This window comes from Somniosus microcephalus, chromosome 34 (assembly GCF_052327205.1).
Source record: "Somniosus microcephalus isolate GS21.2 chromosome 34, FLI_Smic_1.0, whole genome shotgun sequence".
NCBI lineage: Eukaryota > Metazoa > Chordata > Chondrichthyes > Squaliformes > Somniosidae > Somniosus > Somniosus microcephalus.
The window spans coordinates 19480579-19503673 of record NC_141020.1 but is presented as its reverse complement, the minus strand read 5'-3'; the positions used below and the strand labels follow the sequence as shown (position 1 = coordinate 19503673).

At 45.4% G+C, this 23095-nt stretch overlaps 1 protein-coding gene across 11 annotated transcripts in view; it reads left to right on the top strand.

Moving 5' to 3' along the window:
* The window catches only part of LOC147096861 (ryanodine receptor 1-like), a 461451-nt gene that overhangs the window by 123336 nt on the left and 315020 nt on the right, over window positions 1-23095 (top strand). For all 11 annotated transcript variants that reach the window (XM_085973559.1, XM_085973551.1, XM_085973560.1 and 8 more), the window contains 7 exons: window positions 2071-2230; window positions 10932-11079; window positions 14030-14235; window positions 14945-15119; window positions 16799-17007; window positions 19617-19978; window positions 22935-23061. In XM_085973559.1, the coding sequence (XP_085829685.1) occupies window positions 2071-2230; window positions 10932-11079; window positions 14030-14235; window positions 14945-15119; window positions 16799-17007; window positions 19617-19978; window positions 22935-23061 (1387 nt within the window). The remainder of the gene's footprint in view (window positions 1-2070; window positions 2231-10931; window positions 11080-14029; window positions 14236-14944; window positions 15120-16798; window positions 17008-19616; window positions 19979-22934; window positions 23062-23095) is intronic.

Below are 23095 nucleotides of genomic sequence, written 5' to 3'. Positions count from 1 at the left end.
ATCCGAAATAACAACAGAAAATGCTGGAAAAACTCAGCAGGCCAGGCAACATCCGTGGAGAGAGAAACAGAGTCAACGTTTCAGGTCGAAACCCTTCGTCAGGACTGAGAAACACAGGAAATGAAACAGATTAAAAGGCCAGTTCGGGGGCTGGGAAATGGGGATGAGAACAAAAGAGAAGTGAAGAGACATTGGGGTAGATTTTCCTGGAGCCGTCAGGCGGGGTTTCAGGCTTGTGTGGGGGGGGGGGGGGAAATCCCGATTTCGGGGGTCCCGACACCATCCTGCCCAAAACCCGCCTCCACGTAAGTTTCAGAGGAGACGGATACCCGCCCCGCACTGGGACCCGCCGACCCGAGGCGGGAAGGGATTAGTGCCAATTAACTGCCAGTTAACAGGCAGTTTTTAGCCTAATCCCTATTTTGAGGGGTGTTGTGTGGGATTCCCGACGGCTCCAAACCACGCCAGGTTAGCGGAGTCGGGCCATCGGGTTGAAGGACTTGAAGGGGCCGCGATGTCGGTGTTCAGGTGAGTGATGTGTGCATGAGTGCAAAGGTAAGTGTGTTTGGTGTGTCTAAAGTGTGTAAAGAAGTTTAAATTACCTGTACTTACCTTAACAGCCTTTCTTCCTGTAGGCGTCGGGAGTCCATCACTCAGCCGGCACTGAAAGCAAAATGGCTGCGAGCTGTCAAAAGTGACAGCCTTCAGCTTTTAGTGCTGGTGACAGTTCTAACTGAGTCTGCGTAGAACGACTCAGGTTAGAAGTCAGACTGTCAGTGTTTGACAGCTTCAAGCAGCTGTGAAACACTGATATTTCATCTGCCAAGACCTCTTCACAGAATCACAGAAACCCCACGTTGCAGATAGAGGCCATTTCGGCCCATCGAGCCTGCACCGACACATATCCCACCCGATCCCCGTAACCCCTACACCAACACATATCCCACCCTATCCCCGTAACCCCACGTATTTAATCCCCCTAACACTAAGGGTCAATTTTATCATAGCCAATCAACCTAACCCGCACATCTTTGGACTGTGGGAGGAAACCGGAGCACCCGGAGGAAACCCACGCAAACACGGGGAGAATGTGCAAACTCCACACACAGTCACCCGAGGCCGGATTCGAACCCGGGTCCCTGGCGCTGTGAGGCAACAGTGCTAACCACCTCTTGACAGATGAAATTTCAGTCTGTGACGTCACCTGTTGCCGGGTGGCCCTTAATTGGCCTGCTGAGCCCGCTGGGCGGGCTCAACAAGGTCAATCAAGGGAAAGTCGCGTGGATTGGCTGAACGTCGATGTAGGCGGGACTAAAATCCGAAAGTTGTAGTCCCGCCTCTTTCCCGACGGCTTTATGAAAATCGACCCCATTAAGAGGTATTCGAAACGAGACGAGCGGAGAGACAATAATTCATACTAATAACTTGCAATTTCAGTGAGAAGCTGATTTCCATCTGAAATGCTGACACTGGTACTTTAAAGTTGAGCGTTAGCATCAAAAGCTAACGTTTGTCACGTACGTTAATGGTACGTACAGTTTTATACCATGCTTTTTGTTTTTGACTCGCAGAGTGAAAATTGGGGTTGTTTATGATCATACTGTTTTTGCAGAATTGTACTAATTCTATCAATGATGAACCCACCACTATGGTAAGTTTATCACTCTTATGGACCTTTTTGATTATGTAAGCATGTGTACTTGTGATATAAAATGATCGGCTTCAGCTTCCTTCATATTGATCATCAAAGTACTGTTAGGAAACAATTATACACTATACTCACTTTCCACGTCTACACTGAACCAGCTAAGAATGCGGATTTGATGGGGTAGAACTGTCAATCAGCGAAGTTCACGTATAAACGCTCGACGCACTTGCACTCATTCATGTTGGTGCTGTTAGGCAGGTGCAAACCCATTTAAATTATAAGGGTTAATGTCTGTAAAAATAGCGCACACAGGAATGATAGTACAAGTGCTCTAAGTGTTGGTACATGAACTTCGCCAATTGGACTGTCAACCTTTTGGCTCCGTTCATTTTTTAATGAGAACTCTTACACTTTTGTCACAGGTACCTAATGTCCAATGGATACAAGCCTTCTCCACTTGATCTTTCCCATGTCAAACTGACTCCAGCCCAAAATACTCTGGTGGACAAACTGGCTGAAAACGGTCACAATGTCTGGGCAAGGGACCGCATCCGTCAGGGGTGGACGTACAGTATTTTGCAGGTAAGGGGCTGCAGTGGGATCTAGGAATTTGCTTAAGTTTTTGAGTGCATGGATAAGCAATATGGGTGATCACACTTCAGTATACTTCAGATATATTCTCACATCTCATTTCTTGGAACCTCAAAAGTGTTGTGTATACTTTTCCTGATTTTATTTTATCAGATTGGAGTTAAATACTGAATTGGTTAATGAATTAAATCAGGGCGTTCATCTTGTGTTACTGGGAGAAATAAAACATAGAAACATTCTGAATCATGAATCTATACAATATGTGGATATTAGCAACAAAATGATTTTTGTTCCCTTTTTCTATGTATTGATCCACTTGATAAAGATGTGTATTGAACGGGCATTCAAAAAAGATGCTGAAGAGTTGGCTTCTGAGATTATAAATGGAACAGGCCATTGAGAAGGCAAAGACTGATTGATTGAATTTAGCTATGCAATTTAAACTACATACTCAAACATTTTTTTAATGTTATACAGCAATATTGAATGGCAATAAGTAAATTCTAATATAAATCAATTAAAGGGTTCAAATGTCCTTGGATCGGGAGAAGGATCATCAGACTTCTTAATCCTGATTATTGTCCAGTGCATAGAGGGGAATTTCAACCTGCAAAAACGGGTGGGTTTGGGTCAAGTGGGAAGTAAAAATATTACAAATTTCAAACAGGACCCCAACCTGCCTCGACCCCAGCCACCCGGTTTTAACAGATGCAGGGCAAGTGACCAATCCGCTCTCAGGAAACTGCATGCCTCCATTTTAACAAGGTTACTACTTGTGGGCTGTGTGGTGTATGTAACCTGTTCCACCTTAAGAGAACTTAAGCCTGTTCCACCTTAAGAGATGTACTACTTTCTCTGGCTGCTGTATACGTAATACTGGTGGTGACCACCGGTATATAAGCACTGTGTAGTAAGATGTATTGCAGATCGTCCTGACCTCCAACCAGTAAAGACCTGTTGAACTTTAAGCTTGCAGCCTGTGTGTTATTAATTACAACTAGAACACACAGACTTTACAGTGGCGACGAGTCAGATTCTTACCCTGCGGCAGTTATATCCACGGCGGCTTCGTCCACTGAACGGACGTCGAAGAGAGGTTTCCACCCTCATCACCCTGCTGGAAGACACGTCGCGCGGCAGACATCGAGAAACCAGAGTGCAGAAGACACCCTGAACTCGAAGCCTCCATCAGCGGCTGTCAGCTATCTTCTTTCTACCTCGGTAGTGGGTAAGCCGGGCAGCGACGCGACCAGAAAATCGGCCACGTTGGCTGTACAGACGGGGAGGGAAGACAGAGGAATAAGGGCGGTGAGATCGATCGCGACCGGAGATAAGGGCCGGGCCGCATTCGGGCTAAAAAGGCGCAGCGTCTGGGGGCAACTGAAGGCGCGAGAGCCGCGGTGAAGCGGAGACAGCGTCGGGGGAAGGGTGAAGACCGCCAAGCGCGGGAAAACCGCCATTTTGCAGGCGGAGGACGAAGAAAAGAGCGCGGAAGCCGCCATCTTGGATAAAAATAAAAAGAAATTAAATTGCAACGATGCCTAAACATGGGAACATTAATACCTTTGATAGCGACATCGAAGATTGGGCTATGTATGTAGAACGCATACAAAATTATTGTAAAGCAAATAAAATCCCAGATGCAGAGAAAGCACTAACATTATTAAACTTAATGGGTGCGAAGACATACGGGCAATTGAAACACCTTGTATCACCAGATGAACCGGCGGATAAGACGTTCGAGGAGATTGTTACTGTCCTGAAAAATCACCTAAACCCCACGCCGCTGATGCTAGCGGAACGATTTAAATTTTACAGCAGAAGGCAGCTGAAGGATGAAAGCAATGCTGAATATTTAATGGAATTGCGTAAGCTAGCAAAGTACTGTAAATTCGGAACAAGATTGACAGAGGCGCTACGAGATAAATTTGTGTGTGGGTTATTAAAAGAAGATACACAAAAGCGATTGCGCGAGGAGAATGAGCTGACGCTTGAGAAAGCGGTCACTATGGCAGCAGCACACGAAGCCGCAGCGAGAGGCACGGCAGTAATGCAGCTACGGTCACCGGAACTCAGTACAAATAAATTGGGTTTGAGTACTGTAAACTGTTATCGTTGCGGAAAGACAACGCACGATCAGAACCAGTGTTGGTTTAAAAACCAAGAATGCAGAACGTGTGGCAGGCTTGGCCACATAGCTAAAGTATGCCGGTCAGGAAAGAAGACCAGCAACAAAAAGTCACCGCAAGGAAAATACATAAAGGTACGCAAGGTGACAAAGAGCAGTTCGACCGAACAGAAGTCAGATTCAGACGCTAGCAGTAATGAACTGGGTAGCTTAAGAGTACACAACGTTGGTAAGGATGCAGATCTCCAGACAATTTGGGTCACCCTTCAGATAGCAGGAGTCCAAGTAAAGATGGAATTGGACACTGGATCGGCATTGACGGTCATGAATAAGAAAGATTACAAAAGGTTATTCCAACATATTCCCCTACGGGATACGGAGATTATATTGAAAACCTACACGGGGCAAAGAGTGTACCCCGTCGGAAAGATAGAGGTAAAAGTGGTCCACAAGGGCGAAGAAAGCCAAGTAATGGACTTATATGTGCTACCTGAAGGAGGTCCACCACTACTGGGACGGGAGTGGATTAGGAAAATGAATATGGACTGGCACTCCTTGAAGGCACTAACGGTAGATTCCGGGGAAACAGATGTCAAACCTAAACGATTGTTTAGAATATTGGATGATGCTAAAGAGGTGTTCCAGCAGGGACTGGGAACACTGAGAGGAATTACGGCAAACATCAAGATTGATGAACATGCACAACCAAAATTTTTTAAAGCCAGACCGGTACCCTATGCAATACGACCTACTGTAGAAGCGGAACTGGAAGCGCTAGAACATTCAAGTGTACTGTCTAAGGTAGATTGGAGTGAGTGGGCTACGCCCATTGTTCCCGTTATGAAACGTCCTTCGAGCAACAAGCCAGGAGAACCAGGGAAGGTTCGCATCTGTGGAGATTTCAAAATCACCGTTAATCCGGTGCTTCACACGATGCAGTATCCGCTTCCGCGGATTGAGGATATTTTTGCTTTGTTGTCTGGCGGGAAACACTTCACCAAGATAGACCTGGCGCAGGCGTACTTGCAGATGGAGGTTGAAGAAGAGTCACGCCAATACCTCACAATCAACACGCATCGAGGTTTGTACCGGTACAATAGACTGGTTTTTGGAGTGGCATCGGCTCCAGCAATTTGGCAGAGGGCCATGGAGCAGGTATTACAGGGAATTCCAGGCACACAATGTTACCTGGACGATATTCTGATTACAGGTGATGGTGATGAAGAACACCTCGCAAACTTGGAACTGGTGCTCAACAGACTGAAAGAGTATGGACTTAGAGTTAATCGGCAGAAATGCGAGTTCTTCCAGAAGCGGATCTCGTACTGTGGTCATGTCATTGACCGGGAGGGGCTTCATAAGTCTCCTGACAAGATAGAGGCAGTTGTAAAGGCTCCCGCTCCGGATAATGTCTCTCAATTGAGGTCGTTTCTAGGATTGATTAACTATTACCATAAATTTCTACCAAATCTATCCACGGTACTGCACCCGCTAAACGCTCTTTTAGAGAAGGGGGTACCATGGGAATGGAGCGAAAACTGTAAGAAGGCATTTCGCAAAAGCAAAGAATTGATCACCTCAGAGGAAGTGTTGGCTCACTTCAACCCGACACTGCCTATTCGGTTGGCTTGTGATGCTTCTCCATATGGTATTGGGGCAGTACTCTCACACAAGTTGCCAAATGGCACGGAAAGGCCAGTCGCGTTTGCATCCAGATCATTGACCTCCGCTGAGCGCAACTATGCACAGATTGATAGGGAGGCTCTCAGCCTTGTATGGGGAGTGAAGAAGTTTAATCATTACCTGCAGGGTCAAAAATTCACACTTCTGACAGACCATCAGCCGTTGGTATCCATTTTTAACCCTAAGAAGGGTGTTTCAGTGATGACAGCACAGCGTCTCCAGAGATGGTCCTTTTTCCTAGGGGCACATCAATATCAAATAGAATTCAAAGGTACGAAGCAGCATGGTAATGCTGATGGGCTGTCGCGCCTGCCACTACCTGAAGAAGAAGAAACGACGAAAGTTGACCCTGTTGAGTTATTTCATTCGACCATCATCGAGTGTTTGCCAGTCACCAATGCAAGTATTGAAAGGGAAACCAGGAACGACCCGACACTGTCCAGAGTCTACGAGGTGACAGTGAAAGGATGGCCAACACGTGGTGATCCTCTGTTACCGGCATTCTCGGCAAGGCGAGACCAGCTGTCCGTCTGCCATGGTACTTTGATGTACGGGACAAGAGTGATTATTCCTCCCAAGTTAAGGGAAAGAGTTCTAAAAGAACTGCATGAAGGTCATCTGGGGGGAGTTAAGATGAAAGTCTTGCTAGGGCTTATGTATGGTGGCCGGGTATTGACCAACAGATAGAGGAGTTGACGAAAAGCTGCGCTGGGTGCCAAAAAGTGCAAAATGCACCTCCGATCGCACCACTACACCCATGGGAATGGCCTTCAGCCCCATGGCAACACGTACATATTGATTTTGCTGGTCCATTCATGGACTCCATGTTCCTAATTGCGGTGGACGCACATTCCAAATGGCCAGAAGTGATCAGGATGAATACCACTACTTCAGAAAAGACAATTGCGGTGTTAAGAACAATATTCGCAAGGAACGGATTGCCAGAACAGATCTGTTCGGACAACGGACCACAGTTCGTGTCGGAAGAATTCCAAAAATTCTTGAAGAATGGGGTGAAACATTATACCTCTGCCCCATATCACCCGGCGACAAACGGGTTAGCCGAGAGATTTGTCCAAACATTCAAAAAGGCAATAAAGGCCATGAACGATGATCAGATTCTGCTACAGCACAAGGTGGACAATTTCCTAATGGCGTATCGAAACGCCGCTCATGCAGTGACTAACTAAAGCCCTGCCATGATGTTTTATAACAGGAGGTTGCGGTCCAGGTTGGACTTGTTAAAACCAAATGTGCGGAGGGAAGTGGAAAACAAACAGCTCCGGCATATTAATAACAAGTCCACGCGAAGTTTCGAAGTAGGACAACCAGTGTTGGCAAGGGGCTATGGAAACGAAAAATGGCAGTCCGGAACAATTCGGGCCAGACAAGGACCTCTGATGTACACAGTAGATATTGGTAACAATGTGATAAGGTGTCATGCGGATCAATTGGTAGAATCAAGAGCAAGAGTCGAACCCATGGTTACGACAGAGACAACTGTGGAAGACGTTAATGAACCTGAAGCATCTACCTCGGCAGGGACTGTACCTGATGATGACGTCCAATACGTAGGGAACCAACAAGCAGAGTCACCTCAGCAACAAGAATCAGAGACCACTGAAAGGCGTTATCCAGACCGAATCAGAAGGCCTCCTGAGAGACTGAACCTTTGAACTGTTTATACCTGAAGTTATATATGTATATATGTTATGTTAAATGGGGATATGACTATTAAGCTAAAAAGGGAGGATTGTGGTGTTTGTAACCTGTTCCACCTTAGGCTTAAGTTCTCTTCAGAGATGTACTACTTTCTCTGGCTGCTGTATACGTAATACCGGTGGTCACCACCGGTATATAAGCACTGTGTAGTAAGATGTATTGCAGGTCGTCCTGACCTCCAACCAGTAAAGACCTGTTGAACTTTAAGCTTGCAGCCTGTGTGTTATTAATTACAACTAGAACACACAGACTTTACAGGCTGGGAGGAGCAGGAGTGTTTCCTCCAGGCCCAATAAGCAAACCCTGTAACCGCACCCCCACCCCCACCATCCACTTCCACGATATTGCACCGACTACCCCCCCACCCGATCTCCCCCTGATCTCTTCCCTCACCCCGAGATCTGTCAGCTTCCCCTCTGCCGTGATCAACGACCCCACCCATCTATCCTCTGCAATCACCGATTTCCACAATCTCTTTCCCTCCCCCCCCCCCCCCCCCCACCCCCGATCTCCCCTCGCAATCCCCTCCGCGATATCTCCCACCTCCGCCACCACACCACCCCCACCTCTCCTTCCCCACCACCACTAAACCTATATGCTCCTAGGCTGCAGTCTTGTGATGCACTTCCAGGTTTTCCTGACCATAACTCTGCCCCGCCCCAGTAAATATCGGGCCCTATATAGGAGGATATCAGTAGAGGATATTGATTGGGTTCAATTTTGATGTCCTCCATTGTCACACAATCTGCCAATGCTCATTGCTTGGGCTGATTCATTAATCAATGGCCCAAAATTTGCTGGTGTGGGGCATCTCATAGCATGCCCCATTTGTTAGATTTATTTCCTCACCCTTCAGCTCGGAAAAATTCTGCACCGCAAATTGCTGGAAGTGGCAGCTGATAATGGTGCAACGAAGGCAATGGGGCATCTGGGACCTTGGTGAACGACAGGACCATCAGTCTATCTTTTAAATTTTATAAACCTCTGGGAACAATTTACTACCTGCAGGAATGAGTTTTGATTGTTCCCTTTCTGGGCGGCCAGGTGAACATAAATCTCATCATCATTAAAAGGATCACAGAAATCACAGAAACCCCACAGTGCAGATAGAGGCCATTTCGGCCCATCGAGCCTGCACCGACACATATCCCACCCGATCCCCGTAACCCCTACACCAACACATAGCAAAAGGGTTAGAATACAGGAACAGGGATACCTTGCTGCAGCTGTACAGGGCACTGGTGAGACCACACCTCGAGTACTGTGTACAGTTTTGGTCGCCTCATCTGAGGAAGGATGTTCTTGCCATGGAGGGGGTGCAGCGGCGATTCACCAGGCTGATACCAGGAATGGCGGGAATGACCTATGAGGAGAGACTATGTAGTTTAGGGATGTACACACTGGAGTTTAGAAGATTGAGAGGGGACCTCATAGAAGTGTATAAAATTCTGACAGGTCTAGACAGACTGGATGCAGAAGGAATGTTTCCCTTGGCGGGTGAGAACAGAACTAGAGGACATAATTTAAGGATAAGGGCTAAACCATTTAGGACAGAGATGAGGGGGAATTTCTTCACTCAGAGAGTGGTGAACCTGTGGAACTCATTGCCACAGAGGGCAGTGTACGCCAGCTCATTAAATATATTTAAGAGGGAATTAGATATATTTCTACGGGCAAAAGGGGTTAAGGGTTACGGAGAGAAGGCGGGGACGGGATACTGAATTAAAGGATCAGCCATGATCTCATTAAATGGCGGAGCAGGCACGAAGGGCCGAATGGCCTACTCCTGCTCCTATCTTCTATGTATCTATGTATCTATATCCCACCCCATCCCCGTAACCCCCTGTATTTAATCCCCCTAACACTAAGGGTCAATTTATCATAGCCAATCAACCTAACCCGCATATCTTTGGACTGTGGGAGGAAACCGGAGCACCCGGAGTAAACCCACGCAAACACGGGGAGAATGTGCAAACTCCACACAGACAGTCGCCTGAGGCCAGATTCGAACCCGGGTCCCTGGCGCTGTGAGGCAACAGTGCTAACCACTATGCCACCTTACATAAAAAAAATATGAGCAGGAGTAGGTCATTCGGCCCTTCCAGCCTGCTCCGCCATTCAGTAGGATCATGGCTGATCTTCTACCTCAACACCACCTTCCCGCACTATCCCCATATCCCTTGATTCCCTCAGTATCCAAAGATCTATCGATCTGTGTCTTAATTATACTCAATGACTGAGCATCCACAGCCCTCTGGGGTAGATAATTCCAAAGATTCACCACCCTTTGAGTGAAGAAATTTCTCCTCATTTCAGTCCTGCATGGCCGACCCCTTATTCTGAGACTGTTCCAGACTCCCCAGCCAGGGGAAACATCCTTCCGGCATCTACCCTGTCAAGTCCCTTAAGAATTCTATAATTTTCAATGAGATCACCTCTCATTCTTCTAAACTCTAGGGAATATAGGCCAAGTCTACTTAATCTCTCCTCCATAGGACAATCCCCTCAGCCCAGGGATCAGTCTGGTGAACCTTCGTTGCACTCCCTCTAAGGCAAGTGTAGCCTTCCTTACATCATTAAGTACCAGCCCTAACTTTCTGCGGTAAGTTTAATTAGCTTTAACAGTGCAAACACAGCGTTTTCTTGAAATTCACGGAGAGGTTGACTGGGAGCTCTGTTTTTGTGAGGGTAACGGTGGAGTGGCGCAAATTGTCCAGCAATTTGTGCCGATTCACAACTCACGGGGTATCTCTTCTTCGCCACAAATTGCTGGGTTACTTACACACTTGTAAAGGCATGCACATTAAACCCGCCATTGTGTTCCCAGCAAATTCTAGGCCACTCAATATTTTTTGAGAACATCAGCGGGCTAGTGGCATCTGCACAGCTTCACAACTTCATGAAGGCACTTCAGTGGAAATTGGACTGTGACAGACGGACATTATTTTACCCGGCAGACTTAATTGCTGGGAGAGCAATAGAGATGCCTTTTATCTTCTCTGGTTTCTAATTCTGGGTCTGGACATTAAAGAATACTATTCTAGAGCACTGTAATGTTCAGCAATCCCACTGCTATCCAATTTACAAATCAAATGGAAATTCCGATATAATGAACATCCTAATTTCAGAGAGACGTTTCTGTTCCTTTTGTGCTTGCAGGACATTATGAACAAGAGAAATCCTCGCCTTGTACCCTACAATCTCCTGGATGAACGCACTAAGAAAACAAACCGAGACAGTCTGTGTGAGGCTGTCCGCACCCTGATCGGTTATGGCTACAACATTGAGCCACCAGATCAGGAAGCCAGTATGTAACCTTACAACCTGAAATAATCATTGAGGGCGATAATCATCTAGCATGAATAATGGATTGGTAATGGCTGGAATGACTAGGGAAATGTTGCAATACATTATCCAAAAATAAATTAGCAGTACAGGAAACTTTCGATTTACCGGCCCCTAAATAACCGGAAATCTCGGTTAACCGGCAAAATTCAGGAGTAGGTTCAGGTAAGTTTTATTACTTGCCTTCCTCCATCTGTTGCTGTGCAAGGGTGCGGCTGCAGCTGTTGCTAAGCTACAGAGACGCTTGCAACTTGTGGCCATTGTTCTGAACCTGTTGCTAAGCAACAGGGTTTGTTGCTTTATACGGAGCTCTCAGCTCCGTATCTTTTTCTCTAGCTTTTGGTTATCCGGAATTTTTGATGAACCGGCACCACGTCGGTTCCGTCCGTGCCGGATAAAAAAAAGTTTCCTGTACTTGAATGACCATCCAATTTTTGTTGATTGCTGTACACTATTTACTCAGTCAAATAATTTCAGTGAAAAAGTAGTAGTAGAAATTTTTCTTTCTTTTTGAACAGTCTTGCTCCCACGCTAGAATTTATTTTTTATTTTAGAATTTTTATTCGTTCATGGGATGTGGGCGTCGCTGGCAAGGCCAGCATTTATTGCCCGTCCCTAATTGGACGTGAGAACGTGGTGGTGAGCCGCCTTCTTGAACCGCAGAGTCAACCACATTGCTGTGGGTCGCATGTAGGCCAGACCGGGTAAGGACTGCAGATTTCCTTCCCTAAAGGACATTAGTGAACCAGATGGTTTTTTTTGACAATCTGGCAGTTTCATGGTCACCATTATTGCCTGTGGCGGGATTTGAACTCGCGTCTCTTGATCATTAGTCCAGGCCTCTGGATTACTAGGCCAGTGACATAACCACTATGCTACTGTACCGTGTCTTCAACAAAGCCCTCAAAGACCGCTGACTTCTCATTGAAAGGCAACTTAGCACAAAGTGGCAAAGGGGATAATACAGAAATTAAGTTCAGTACTCGCAGCCAAAACTCTGAATTAATTATATGAAAGAAGGATGAATTTTTTAAAAACGGAGAAGCTTTGAGTGGTGAAATTAGGAGAGATGGTAAATGTGGGTGAATTCTCTTTATTAATTGCACTCCCACTGGCAGCCCCAAAGTGCCTTCTGCTTATGGCCCAAACCAACTCCTACTGAATCAAAAACACATCAGATATATGATTATCAGGGCCACTGTTTTACAGTTACCGCCTTTCAGATTATGGGCTGGATTTTCCAAGCCCCGAGGAGGTGGGACAGCCGGTAAATTCGGAGAAAGTGGGGGTGGATGGCAAAACCGCCCCCTTCCCGCCTCCGTGCCCTTTTGCCAGAAGGCGGGAAGATGTGCAGCTTCGGGTCCTGGAGGTGGGAAAGGCATTTAATCCTTTTAACTGCCTGTTAACAGGTAGTTAACGAGAAGAAAAAAGGATTAGTGCCATTTTACCTTCACAGGTGAAGGCTTCCTGACCTCTGAGAACTCCGCCGGGTTGGAGGAGACGTGAAGGAGGTCTGCAGCGGTCGGAGGCACCTGGAAGTAAGGTGTAGAGGTGAGTGATGGGTGCAAGTGTGGAGTGGTAAGTATGCAAGGTGAGTGATAAGTTTTTAAAAGTGTTCACTTACCTTGTTTTCTTTCTGCAGCCTTCAGCTGCGGTGGATCGGGAGAGCCGACATCCTCCTTGTCAATTTCACAGACTGGCTGTTGGAACCTCCGTACCAACAGCCATGTGAAATTTACAAATCTGAAAGATTTGATGAATCCTGAACACAAGTACTCATTAAACAAAAGAGAATGTCAGTGACAGCTTCACAGAGCTGTCAAACGCTGACATTTACTCTTTGAAGAAGTCTTGATAGAGCACGTCAACGTCAGACGTGCTATCTGTCAGTGACTTCCTCTCTACGGGCAGCACGGTGGCATAGTGGTTAGCACTGTTGCCTCACAGCGCCAGGGACCCGGGTTCAAATCCGGCCTCGGGTGACTGTCTGTGTGGAGTTTGCACATTCTCCCCGTGTTTGCGTGGGTTTCCTCTGGGTGCTCCGGTTTCCTCCCACAGTCCAAAGATGTGCTGGTTAGGTTGATTGGCCATGATAAAAATTGGCCCTTAGTGTTGGGGGGATAGGGCTTGGGTGGGATGGCTGTCGGTGTAGGGACCGGGTGCTAGGGTTTGGATGATCAGCCATGATCTCGTTGAATGGCGGAGCAGGCTCGAAGGGCCGAATGGCCGCCTACTGCTCCTATCTTCTATGTTTCTAATTGGCCTGCTGAGCCCACAGGGCGGGCTTAACAAGGTCAATCAGGGGAAAATCCCTCTGGTTGGTCAGGTGAGGATGGAGGCGGGACATTGACACAACAAGCAACTGTCCCGCCTCCACTCACAAAACCCAGCCCCATGTTTTTATTGCATGGTATTCAGACTTTTGTTGGTGTCTTGAGATCACATTTCACAATTCCCTCCACATTTCTGTGAGCTGCAGGTCAGTGGCCTTGATAGTTATTTACCTATTCAAAATGTGCCGTTGCCAATTTTGTATCTATTGCACTTGAATAATGAATATGTTAAGGCAATTTCTCCAAATATTATCGCCCAGATTTTGACCTGATCTGTGTTAAATACTTCTGCCAAGGCACAGTTGTTTTAAAACTGGCAGAAGGCACCTAAAAAATAATAAAGATCTAGGTTTCTGTAATCATTCTTCACCTTTCCTCCCACTCAATGGAAGTTGAGAAGTGCTCTTCTGTTGCATAGAAAATTTTCTGAAGTAATCATAGGAGCTTTGTAAATATTTCAAGACTACGTACATCATAGAGTATTAAATAATTAACATCTTGTTACTTCGGTCCTGTTAAAGTGTTAGGGGACTTAAAATTATATCTGTAATCACTCATTTTTGTGTTTTATTGTGCTAGCTGCCCATACCACAGGCAAAGGCCGCAATGAGAAGGTTCGGCTGTTCCGTGCTGAGAAGTCATACGCGGTGAAGAGTGGGAAGTGGTACTTTGAGTTTGAAGCTGTGACTGTCGAAGAAATGAGGGTGGGATGGGCACGGCCTGACTGCAGGCCTGATCTACCATTAGGTACCGATGACCTCTCCTTCGTGTTTAATGGATTTAAGGTTTGTTGTACATTTTTTCCAATTTTCTCCCCATCTTTCTAGAAATTAGCCATTCACACTATGGTATGGTTCCAAAATAGTGAGAGCTCGCTCCAGTCTTGTTCATCCTGTGTGATTATAGACAGTGAGTGACGTTAAACTTTTAGCACATGGGTGCTTTACAGCCAAGCTTGATGAATAGAGTTCATAGATAGCATTGTCCAGCAAGGATCACTGGACAGTGATTGAGTGCAACCCCTGGTTGATTTTACCCCCCCGCCCCACTAACCCAACCAGCATGGCCTTGAACTAAACATTCTTTTTAATTAGTAATTTATAAAACAAAGTGACACACATTAGTAATCTAGAGTGGCGGAGCTCACTACTGATTATTTTAAGTGTTTTTAATAAATATTTGTTAAGCATATGACAGAATCATTCCAGAGATTGAGTTTACAATTTCCTGTGTATAGCTGCATAATCACTGGTCACCCGTTGCTTTGACAGACTATAAATACTTTCAGACACTCTTGAGGCCAGCATTGTGATGGAAAAGCATTCAGTAAATCAGTGCTTGCCATAAACTGTTCTTGTAATTTTCAGTTTGTTTAATCAGTTGCTAGTTTGTCAAAACTGCAGAACAAATGAGATTCATGCTGGCCGTAAACTCCTAATTATCATCTATGGTGTTAACTTACCTTTTGTCCTTTGTCTATCCTTTGTCCTGCAGGGTCAGCGCTGGCATGTAGGGAGCGAACCATTTGGCCGCACCTGGCAATCAGGCGATGTGGTTGGTTGTCTGATTGACTTAAATGAAATGAACATCATGTTCACACTTAATGGAGAGATGCTCATCCGAGACTCTGGCTCTGAGCTGGCTTTCAAGGACATCGAAGTAGGCGATGGTGAGTCCTTGCTGGGATTTGGAAAGGTGCAGAGAAGGATTTATTCTCGAGGTGATGAATAGCTTAGACAGTTTCACTAATAATACTAAGACCGTAATATTATCCCTGTGCAAAGCTGTGTCCGAGTTACCTTGAAGTAATAACATTGGCCACTAGTATTAATACTTTGAGGACTGCAGTCACATTTAAGCACCAAAATCAAAACTACCATTTTCTAAAAAAAAATCCAGAATATCATGAATTCTCCAATTCCAGTTTATACCACTAATCATTGGAAATTGTCATACAACCATTTTTGTAGATGAAGATGGAAGAGAAGTTCAAGATATTTATTTTATATATAAATATACATAACAAATAAATCAAATAAAGGTGTTTCAATAGTCAGAAAAGTTTAGCAAAGGTAAGTAAGTTCTAGCTTGAGTTGGATGATATAGTGGCACCTACAAAGATTTGATGATAATCTGTAACAGTTGGTAACTTGTAAATCAGCAGTGTTGGATATGCATGCATCGCAAACCCACATTATTGAGCTACATTTTCTAGGGTTGAAGATTGAGGTTCACTGTTTGTTCCAGCATTAAGAATATGGTGGCCAGGAGTTTGTGGACCGTGGCGAAGCAAAGGCGTTCGCCGCTGGCCCCGAAGTAAACTTTGCACAAAGATCTCGCGATCTCTGTCGAGAGGCTTGGGTTTAATGACGGGTAATTCATATCAACGGAGTTTAGTGGGGATCCCCTAGCGCGAGCTGCTGTGAGGTCAACAGGCTGTCTAAGCAGCCAAACAAAAGGCGGATTCTCACAGACAGCAAACAAGGAAGTGGGTAAGCTCTTAAAATTTTAACTTTTAATAAATGTTCGAGAGAGCAAAACAAAGATTGGGGCTCCCACATGGGGAAAAGACAAACCTGAAATAAAGATGAACAAACTTAAAAATTTAACTTTTTATTAAAATGGATAAATTTGACACTGCACAAAATTAAAATTAGTTTTTCAAGGCCATAACCTTTGTTTAGCAGTCAATACGCTGTCAAAACCCCAGTTCCACCTAACCCCTTTGGGTCTAACTTTTAGTGGGTAATTTAACAGCGGTATTACTGCAGAAGAGCCAAAGTTCTCGTCAGTTTCCCTGATTTGAGAGATTTCACTGATTGCCAGCTCTGTGGGGGTGGAGGGGGGTTGCTGGTGAACAGCACAGCCTGTGCCAGAGCAGTGAATGACAGACCGCAACTCCAGCATTTCCGCATGCGCCCGCGCAATGCACCAAATCCCACAGTTGCGGTCAGTTTCAAAGGCGAAATGCTGGTGACCGCTGCTGGTTCACCCTCACCTGGACCGCAAATTCCGGGCCGATGTTTGTAAATTTAATTTATAGTAAGCTCCAACACTCTAGATAAATTGGAGTTTTTAGGATTAATTTTTGTTCAAAACCAGAAGAAAATTGAAATACAAATAGATCAGGAAATACTTAGCAGTGTGCACTCTTGTCAGAGTGGGTAGTCTGCATATATTGAATCCTTCCTGTTTACCTCCTGCCACTTTTAGATAAAAGTTATATTGTAATTTATATTGTTAAATCTGGGGACGAACCCTATTGCTGTTGAGGATGTGTCAGAGTCCCCAGTTAGTTTGCTCCCATTTCATTTCCCAGTTGTGTTTGACATGAAGTACATTTTTCAGGGTTCGTTCCTGTGTGCAGCCTGGCCCTTTCTCAGGTGGGACGCATTAACCTGGGGCAAGACGTTAGCAGCCTGAGATACTTCACCATCTGTGGTTTGCAGGAAGGCTTTGAACCCTTTGCTGTAAATATGAAACGAGACATCACAATGTGGTTCAGCAAAAGCTTGCCTCAGTTTGTTCCTGTTCCCGGAGACCACAGTCACATTGAGGTAAGGTTTGGAGTAAAAAAAAATAACCAAGTGTACGAGTGACGTAGTCTATTAGTGTTGTGATTCAACTGTGTACAGTAATCGAAATGTAATTGTGAATCTATACAAGACCTTAGACTACAATTGGAGTTACCGTGTGCAGTTCTGCGCTTCACAGTTTAGCAAGGATGTTGATGCTGTATAAGAGAGTATTGCACAGATTCTCTATGAAGTTTAAAAAAAACAATACCGCAGTTGCTGGAAATCTGAAATAAAACAGAAAATGCTGGAAACACTCAGCAGGTCAGGCAGCATCCGTGGAGAGAGAAACAGAGTTGACGTTTCCTGATGAAAGGTCATCGCTCTGAAACGTTGGGGGCTATTTTTACCTCGCACATCAGTTGGGAAACTGATGGGATTAGGAGCAATGCTAGTTTTACACCCGCTATTTTCCTCTACGTTGAAGTCGGCGGCAGGGTGTAAATCCAGCGTTCTACCCAATCCTGTAGGTTTCTCGCCAGGCCAGTTGGGTTAAAATTGCCCCCATTAACTTCGTTTCTCTCTTCACAGATGCTGCCTGAGTGTTTCCAGCATTTTCTATTTTTATTTTTCTATCCAGTTGCTTGGTATGAGGAAAGATTTGAAAATCTGGAGCTGTTTTCATGAGAACCGAAGGCGATTTAGCACAGGAATTTAAAGTTGTGCAGGGATGAGACAGAGTAGATAGAAACAGACTGTTTCCACTGATTGAGAGGCCTAGAATGAATGGGCGTCGAGATATAATATTATGGCCCTGAATTTGTGGTCGGAGGCTTCCCGCGGGGAAATGCCTCCGATCCACAAATAAAACGCCCGCGTACCTGGTGGTCCGGGAGGTACGGCGACACGCGATCCTGGGCCTCTCCAGGAACGCGCGGGTAGAGACCCAAGTATCCCAGGGGTGCAGGCGGTTCGCAATCGCCCCGGTATCACGTGGGCCGGCCTAACTAGTGAAAGAAGGGAACCCCCATTCATGCTTATGGGGATTCCGTACGTACAGAATCCCCATAGGCGTGAATGGGAATGCCCCAATAAACACAATTACACAGCAAATAAATCTTTTTGAAAAATTACATATTTAAAATGCCATTTAATTAAATATTTAAAATAAATTAAATTTTTTGAAATCTTTTAAAGGGGCTAAAAGTAACGTTACCTCACCGTACAGGTTTTTTAATGTTTAAATGATTGGAAAAAAATATATTTTTATGTTCATTTAAACTCTTACGCTGGTAAAAGCAGGCCTTACGCCTGCTTTTATAGGCGTAAGAATTACGCGGGCATTCGCTGGGCAGAAGTTGGACAAATAACCAAACTCTCCGCCCGCGGAGGCCCTTTTCCTGGGGATGCGTTGGCTCTGTCAAGAAGATTCTTGACGGATCGCAAGTTCCAGGTTTTCGCGCATGCGCTTTGCGCGCAAAAACCCGGAACTTGCGCGGCCCTTACGGGCAGACTTTGTACGCGCCCGTAGGGGCTGCAAATTACGGGCCAATATGTAAGAGATTTGGGATAGACGGCAGGAGAAACCTTTTTACACAGCAGGTTGTGAGGCAGTGGAATGCACTATTGGAGTTGGTGATTGAGGCAAAGACCATGTCAATGTTAAGGTTAGATAGGTGGTTGAAAGAATGGGGGATAAAGGGAGATGGAAAAATGGTGGGCACATGGGGTTAGGGCTACTGCTCATGTGGAGGATTAATACAAACATGGATTGGTTGGACCGAACAGCTTGTCACCGTATTGTAATTTCTATGTAGTAGTGCTTTCTGCCTTTCACTGGCACAGATCTGTGTTTTGATTGGATTTTCCCTATGTTTGAGTGTATATTTAGCTATAGAATCATAGAAATTTACGCCACAGAAGGAGGCCATTTGGCCCATCGTGTCTGTGCCGGCTAAAAAAGAACTATCCAGCCTAATCCCACTTTCCAGCTCTTGGTCCGGAGCTCTGTAGGTTACGGCACTTCAGATGTATATCCAAGTACTTTTTAAATGTGATGAGGGTTTCTGCCTCTACCGCCCTCTGGGTAAAAATGTTTCTCCTCGACTCCCCTCTAATCCTTCTACCAATTATTTAAATCTATGCCCCTGGTTATTGACCTCTCTACTAGGGGAAATAGGTCCTTCCTATCCACTATCTAGGCCCCTCATAATTTTATGCACCTCAATTAAATCTCCCCTCAGCCTCCACTGTTCCAAAGAAAACAACCCCAGCCTATCCAATCTTTCCTCATAGCTAAAATTCTCCAGTCCTGGCAACATCCTCGTAAATCTCCTCTGTACCCTCTCCAGTGCAGTCACATCTTTCCTGTTATGTGGTGACCAGAACTGTGTGCAGTTTTTTTTGTGCAATTAGTATGACTATATCTGTGCGTATTCACGATAGTTCTGACTAGTCAGTGTGATTGGAGGTGATGCTTAAGCTCTGTGTAACAACCATTAGTTGGGTTGGAAAACCAGTGTGCTGTTTGGAAAATTATCCTCAGCACTGATTAGAATTCATTATGCTGAGTTATTCTGCATTGTTGTATTGACTGACTTGATTTTAATTGTGAAATATTTCTCCTGAGCATTTTATCTGTATTCACGCAGGTTACAAGGTTTGATGGAACAGTTGAGAGCCCTCCTTGCTTGAAAGCTTTTCATAAAACCTTTGGGTCTCAGAACAGCAATACTGATATGCTGTTCTTCCGACTCAGCATGCCTGTTGAGTTCCATGACACCTTCAAATGCACCCCTGGAACTACGCCATTGACCAGAATGACAATCCCAGAAGAAGAAGTAGAAGATATTGATGTGGATTCAGAGTTTGAAGTTCTTAAAAAGTCAGCCAACCGGACTCAAACTGAAACACCTGCCAATGAAAAGGAGGGCTCTAAGGAAGCACACAAAGAGCCGGCCAAGACAGAGAATGATAAAGATTCCTCCTCTGAGAAAAGTAAACCCAAAACAAGGTTGGTATTTTTGAGGTTCTGTGGCTAGATCGAGAGGGTTGCTGAGCTGATCGAACCGCAGCAATGGAACCAGTACAAGTTGGCAGCTGCATGTTTTTGTTGTGTTGGTTTCAGGAGCCAAAGAAAGGTTATCTTTAGATCAATAAAATATGATTCCACAAGATAAATCCATGTCTTTCAAAATCCTCGTCACAATTTGCCATACCCCCTCCCAATTTGATGTCATTAGAAAATTTCAATATTGTTGCCTCAAATCCTCAGTCCATATATTTGTGTATAATAAATAGAAATGGCATGACATAGACCCCTGTGGAATATCACATCTTTCCAGTCTGAGACTTCCCTTTATCCCTACCCTTTGCTTTCTACCTTTTAGCCATTTCTCTATCCATTCCCCTTAATTCCATGTGTAATTATCTTTGCCAGAAGTTTCTTACATGGTACTTTATCAAATGCTTTTTGAAAATCCATATCCACCACATCCACTGCATTTCCACAATCTATATTACCTACATGTACTGTTTTTAACTAGAAACATAATACAGGAATCTCTCGATTTACTGGCACCTAAATAACCAGAAATCTTGGTTAACTGGCAAAATTCAGGAGTAGGTTCAGGTAAGTTTTACTTCATATTGTACTTGCCTTCCTCGATCTGTTGCTGTGCAAGGGTGTGGCTGCAGCTGTTGCTAAGCTACAGAGACGCTTGGAACTTGTGGCCATTGTTCTGCACCTGTTGCTAAGCAACAGGGTTTGTTGCTTTATACGGAGCTCTCAGCTCTCCGTATCTTTTACTATAGCTCTCGGTTATCCGGAATTTTTGATGAACTGGCACCATGTCGGTCCTGTCGGTGCCGGATAAAAAAAGAGTTTCCTGTATACCAATTATGTCTGAAAGTGCAATGTCCAACACTGAAAGGGAAATGCTGCCCCATTTTATAGAGACACTGGCAAAAAGTGTCCGATACTTTTTATAAATATCAGTTTTCGGAGCTGCAGGACTCACAATATCACCTTTCCCTTCCTGTTCAGACCAGTTCAAATCACAATCTATGGCCAGAATTTTGCCCTAAAAGAATGGGTGGGTTTGGAGCGTGGGTCAGTTAAGGTGTTAAAAGTGGGATTCTGACCAGATCCCGCCTCCAACCCGGCCACTTCCGGTTTTACAGGGGGGCGGACGACCAACCCGCTTCCAGGGGGCGTTACTTCAATTTAAATATTGTAATGAGGCTGGAATCCTTTTTTTTAAACCCTCCATTTTGTGTTTTACTTCGTGAAACCCGGCAGTTAAACTGAGGCAAGGACTGCTGCATCCAGGAGGTAAGTGGCTTTATACCTACCTCCTGGATCCAAGGTCCTGACCATACCCACCCCCCCAATTGGAGACCCACCACCACGAGGCCTCCGATTGCCTCCCCCCAACCCCCACTCCAGACCTCCCCCCCCCCCCCCACCCCACCCAGACAGAGGAGGAGCCACAGCCACCTCCAATAGCCGGCCCCAATCCCCGGCTGACGCTGTCGATGCTCTCTTCCCCCCCCCTCCCGCTGGTTGTGGGCGGGAATCTGAGGCCTCGCATTCAAATCAGGCCCTGCCGTTAAAATTGTCAGGGCCTGCGGGAAACCTGGCCTCCTGGGTTTCCCGCCTGCCTCGGAGGCCGCCCGCCCACCTGGGGAAAACTCCGGCCTATATTTCCGCTCCAGAACACATGGTGTTGCCCTCTGTTGGTGACATGCTAGAATGGCCTAGCAGAAGGGAGGCCTGACCTCACGGATCTCCTCGCAGAAGAGAAAAATTACATTTTTTAAAAGAGTCAAAACAGAATTTTTTTGATATTTTTGAACACAAAATAATTCTCCATATTTTCCTTCCACTTTAAGGGATGTTGGTCTCTCAATTCCTCTCAGGCGGTGATGCAAAACGGGCAGTATCTGATCAGCCGCCCGTTATACGCAGCTCCTGATATTTAGTTCAATTGACTGCGATGGATCGGAATATCGGGTGCTGCTTATAACGGGTGGCCGATCCGATATGGCCTGTTTAGTGCCACCGCCCGAGATGAATTTCTAGGCCTTTGGGTTTTAATACTTCTGACTTGATGAACCTATTTGGGAAGTCACGGCTCACACACAGATTACCCAACAGGGCTTTAGAAGTTGTAAGGCTTTTATTAAAGAGCTAGTTTTAAAGCATAATCAGGTATTACATATGGTTTAAGCTGAGTATAATAGACATACAACCCATGACAGGTAGGAGCGATCTACGACTCCCGAATCGGAATGCCACGACCGGACGGACGGGGAGGCAGTACGGTGGTCTCGGATTGGGTGGATTCCTGCAGCCTGCTGCAGTGGTCACTTCCGTTGGGTCATCTCTCAAGCTGTTGGAGGTGTGAGGCCGTCGGCCACCTCAGAGGCTAATCTTGACCAAGGTGTTAGGCCGTAGCCACCTCGGGGAAGCCTTCGCCCCTAACTGCCTGATTCCTCCCCTCGGTCGTCTATATTTATAGTTATTTCGGTGGGCTGGTAATCACCTGGTGTCAATCATTTGATCCCCCATCCTATTGTCCAATTGTGAAGCGGGAAGGCATCCCTGGCCATCCCTTTCTGCATGGCTGACGAGGCCTCTCTCTTATCTTTCTGAGGAATGTTTTGTTATGTTTCTTTAAGGACATTTTATGGCTTTGTGGCTCCTTATTATCTAGCAGGTGCTATCCTCCCTGTTTCCTTGCATTTTACGACCTTCTTATCATTTTGGTGTTTGTTAATTGGCCGTGCTGGCATTTCTGCTATCTGTTCCCGGCTGCATGTTGTTAGTCTCTGTTCTAAGAATTAAAACCCACCTTTGAATCTAACAGCTATTTCTTACACTATCAATTTTGATGGCCTACTATTTACAATTTAATGTTTGAAGACATGGTCCATGTTATGATTTATTTACTTCTGCTGCATTTTAGGTTCATATTCAAAAAGAAACCTGCCTTTATTGCTCCACCACCAGTTATACCGACTGTGTCCCGCTTGATAGAGGACGTTGTGCCAGATGACCGGGATGACCCAGAGATTATTTTGAACACAACGACGGTAAATAATCAGCTGGAAACAGTAAAGAATTACA